At 39.3% G+C, this 3,968-nt stretch overlaps 1 protein-coding gene across 1 annotated transcript; it reads right to left on the bottom strand.

Annotated features, from left to right (window-relative positions):
- Nucleotides 1–2,978: 2,978 nt before the first annotated feature.
- On the bottom strand, nucleotides 2,979–3,670 carry LOC131439469 (uncharacterized). The gene is made up of 3 exons (XM_058610512.1): nucleotides 3,455–3,670; nucleotides 3,189–3,377; nucleotides 2,979–3,120 (listed from the first exon to the last, which is right to left on the bottom strand). The coding sequence occupies exons 1-3, from the start codon at nucleotides 3,647–3,649 to the stop codon at nucleotides 3,013–3,015; spliced, it is 492 nt and encodes a 163-aa protein (XP_058466495.1). The 5' UTR covers nucleotides 3,650–3,670; the 3' UTR covers nucleotides 2,979–3,012.
- Between the last annotated feature and the right edge of the window lie 298 nt (nucleotides 3,671–3,968).

The raw sequence follows: 3,968 nt of genomic DNA, 5'->3' as shown, positions 1-3,968 counted from the left end.
CGATTACAAAGAATGACCTCTGCATTTTGCCTTTCTCTATGAAAAGGTATTAGAATTACTGGAAAACCGACTTTTGAACGGAGGAGATCCAGTGTGTGCGTGTGTGTGTGTGTGTGTGTGTGTGTGTGTGTGTGTGTGTGTGTGTGTGTGTGTGTGTGTGTGTGTGTGTGTGTGTGCGTTCACTTTTCGAAGATATTTTTACGCGCTCAATTTTCTTAGAGATGACTGAACCGACTTTTACAAACTTATGCTCGTTTGAAAGCTACTGTCGGGCCATTGATCAAGTTCAAAGATCAAATGGCTGTAACTTTTGGTTCCGGAGATATAATGGTATAAGTGACGTAACCGACAAAACACGTTGTATTTTATCACTCTAATGTATATAAGCGTGCCCATATTTTGGAATCACCTGTAATTTCGTAAATAGCTATTGTTCAAAAGTTTAAGCACCTCGAAAAAAGTCCTCACACAAAGTTTGAGCTGAATCGAATATGGGTAAGGGGTGCTGCCCAGCGGTTATAGTTTGAACATTTTCGATCTTGAAAAAGCACCATAGGGGGGAGTACATGAAATTTCCGAAATTGAAAATTTTTTTGATGCCAAAAATCTTAAAATTACATGAAACGTCGAGCTTTAGCGTTATCCCAAAAAAAAATTTTTGAAAAAATCGACTTTCTGGAACTTTTATTTTTATATTTTTTCTAAGTACCAGAAAGTCAAAGTTTTTCAAAAAAAAATTTTTTCTGTTCCGACCCTAATCCATGTCCAAAATCCAATTCTAAAGTTCAGTTGTGAAATTCAGTCCAAGACCAGATTTTGTTTTTCATTTCCAGAGTCCAGAACTAAAATTCAGTTTCTAATTCAAATTCCAAGGTCAGAATCGAGTTCCAAGGTTCTGGAACTTAAATCAAATTTCAGAATTTGAATCTGAGCCTGGATTTTGGAGCCAAAACCTGAAACTGAGATCAGGATTTTGATTCTAGACCTGGATCACGGAACTAAATTTCAGAAATGAATTTCGAACTAGAATCTTAATTTGGAAACTGAACTCTGCAACGGACCAGAATTCAGTTCTAAAATACCTGTTAGGAATTCAGTTTCAGAAATCAGGTTCAGAAATTTGAAACTGAGTGTTGAATCTCAAGTTCTGGAATTTAAAATCGAAATTCAGAACCAGAATTCAGATTCAACTTTTTTTGTATTTCCAGAATTCAAGTTAAGAATACAGACCTAAAATTTGATTCCAAAATTCAGTTCCAACAAATTGGCTCAAATGGCACGTTCTTTATATTTTGGACTTATGCCTCACCTACTGAATTTCGGATCCGAATTTGAAAACTGAATCCTCGACCGGAATTCAGGAACTAAAATCCAGCTACTGATCAGAATCCAGGTCCTGAGTTCGGTGTTGGTATTCAGTATCGTAATTCAATGCCGAACCTAAACCTTGGTCCAGAATTAAGTTCCAAAGCATAGGTTCAATGATCAGTTAAACTATCCATCTTATTCGTATTCACGTCATCCGGTAATGTCTCTATTATCACCCATCCACTTCTTTCCTCGGTACTCTCAACGGCGTACGTTTGTTACGCGTACGCTTAATAAGGTTATATATGCGTATGTGACTTTCGGCCAGGACACAAGAAATCCATGTAAATCACTTATCACCTACGATCATCAGCCGGCAACATGTCACTGCTCACTGCGGTAGAAACATACCAAGAAGTCATTTTCACTTCTTGTTCTTGACAACGTTGAACGTGGGTTTAAGTACGATGATTTTGAACTGTCTGGGAGTGATACTGTACTGAGTGATAATACTTCAACTAAGTATCTTTTGTTTCTGGCGATTAAAACACTTTGCTGATTCGTCTTGAAAGTTTCTCACCTTTCCTGATCCGTGGCTCTTCTATTTGCTGGATAATTTTAGCATTATTTAACCCGTAACTTGAATCATGAACCCAATACCGTTTACTTTGCCACGATCTGAAGATTGGTCAATGTGTTTTACGAAGTTTAGATCATTTTGCTGATTCTTAAACCTTTAAACTCTAATAAATCGACAACAGCTCCGATTTTTTATTGTAACGATGTTCGTTAGATGGGCTGAAGTACTTTTAATAACACGCATTGTTACTTGGTCATCCATTTATAGAATCGATCTGACGAGAATGCGGTAGCAATGCGTTCGTAATCCTGCTATAAAATGTATAGTGAAATGCATCAAAACTTCCACCATAACTCCGGATATAACGGGATTCCGGGGGACAGGTGAGTTATTATTTCCGAAAATGTAACCACATCGGACAACACGCTAGGCAAACTGTGTTACTGCAAACAGGATGCTGGTATTTTTCCAAACCTCCTGCCAACCCACTACGTAAATAAGCAACACGTCCAGTGCATCAGTCTAATTCAGTCATTCTTCCATGGTCGGTCTCTACTCGATGGCCTAAACAGCACTCGGGGGACCCATCCAGAGTAGCAGGTGAACAACACATCATTCGGCACACGACAGATCATACTTCTGATATGGTGCAGCTCGTGTGTCTATCCGATACATAAAGCAACCGTCTCGTCCTCCATCAGCTAGCAAAATTACGAGACATTTTGATGAAAATTGTCCCCACAGACCCTGCAAGGTCGTGTTGCGCGCATTCGTTACTGTGCAGGTCACTAGCAAAATTGATGCAGGTGTGAAATTCCTCATCTACGGACGCATCAGAACAAGAAGAGTTGCTTGGTTTGGTCATAAATTGGTACGATAACTCCTCTGTGATTCGAAAAACTTATGGTTTTGACACCTTCCAATGCTGGTCTAGTAAAACCAGCTGAGCATGGAAACTAGATTGTTGCATTAATATAATATACATTTCGCTCAATATGAATCCTGCCCGGTGACTAACTTTCGACTACACATATTAATAACGTCAACATTATATTTAAATTCAAAACCTTTTATAATTCAGTTCTACCATTCAAAAACAATGAATACTAATAAAAAACACTTCATCAATCTATGCATTTGAGCTTCATATATTTTCGTCCGATTTTGTAAATTGTGTCATTCGCCTCGAGCAGTGACTTCTTTAACTGAATGTTTTGCTCGGAGATTTTCTCCTAGACAGGGGAAGGAATTGCGACACTGTCGATGTCATTCACCAAAATTGCACCAACAATATACCTACCACTAGCTGCGAGAGCTCGTTTATTTTCATCCGATGGGATGCAATTTCCTGCAGAAACCTATCCTTCTCCTGTCGGTAGAGATCCCGCTCCGTTCGATGTTGCGTTTCCAACAGGGCCGTTTCATTTTTTGCCATGCACAATTCTTCCAAGAGTGCGTACTTTTCCGCGACCGTTTGGGTGATTGTATCCTGCGTTCGGCGTGAAACAGGAAGATTTTTAGACCTCATAAAGAAAACCGCAACAACAAAACCGTTTTCATACGAACCTGCATGTTGCTGTTGATGGAATATGAGTCCGACAGAGAATTTCTCAGACACCACACCTCTGCCTTCAGTTGCACCACCTCCGAGGCTGACACCTGCTGAGTTGTTGCTACCGGTTCGGTCGTTAAGTTGACACTTGCATTGTCCAATGTGCAGTAATGCTTGCTTTTGGGAAGAAACTTGCAAAAACATGGCATTTTTTAAAGTCTACGCGTGATCTGGACGGTCGGATGATAATAACTGGTTGCTGCGATTGTTTGTTTGTTATGCCTCATTCTTTGGCAAAGGTGGAGAATCATTCAATCTTTTTATTTTTATTTTGAATAATGCACAGTGGTTCAAAATTGCAATTTCATGCCTTTAATTATTTCACGGCCTTACCATAAACTTATCCTTGTTGGTGTCTTCTCCTAAGTTGTAGGGGTTATTAACGCGGTCTTATGTGAATGAACGACCGTGTTCCAGTACGTGTGTAAGAACAAATAGAAAAATCAACTTTTTACTGGAGGCGGATGA

This window comes from Malaya genurostris, chromosome 3 (assembly GCF_030247185.1).
Source record: "Malaya genurostris strain Urasoe2022 chromosome 3, Malgen_1.1, whole genome shotgun sequence".
Classification (NCBI taxonomy): domain Eukaryota; kingdom Metazoa; phylum Arthropoda; class Insecta; order Diptera; family Culicidae; genus Malaya; species Malaya genurostris.
Note: the sequence above shows the minus strand (reverse complement) of the source record. Positions and strands in the feature narration are given on the sequence as shown.

Excerpts from the sequence above, each read along its gene's own strand:
- LOC131439469 (XM_058610512.1), bottom strand. The coding sequence starts at position 3,649 with ATGCCATGTTTTTGCAAGTTTCTTCCCAAAAGCAAGCATTACTGCACA. Across the intron at positions 3,378-3,454 it reads CCATCAACAGCAACATGCAG|GATACAATCACCCAAACGGT; the intron begins GTTCGTATGAAA and ends CGCCGAACGCAG. Across the intron at positions 3,121-3,188 it reads ACGAGCTCTCGCAGCTAGTG|GAGAAAATCTCCGAGCAAAA; the intron begins GTAGGTATATTG and ends TCCCCTGTCTAG.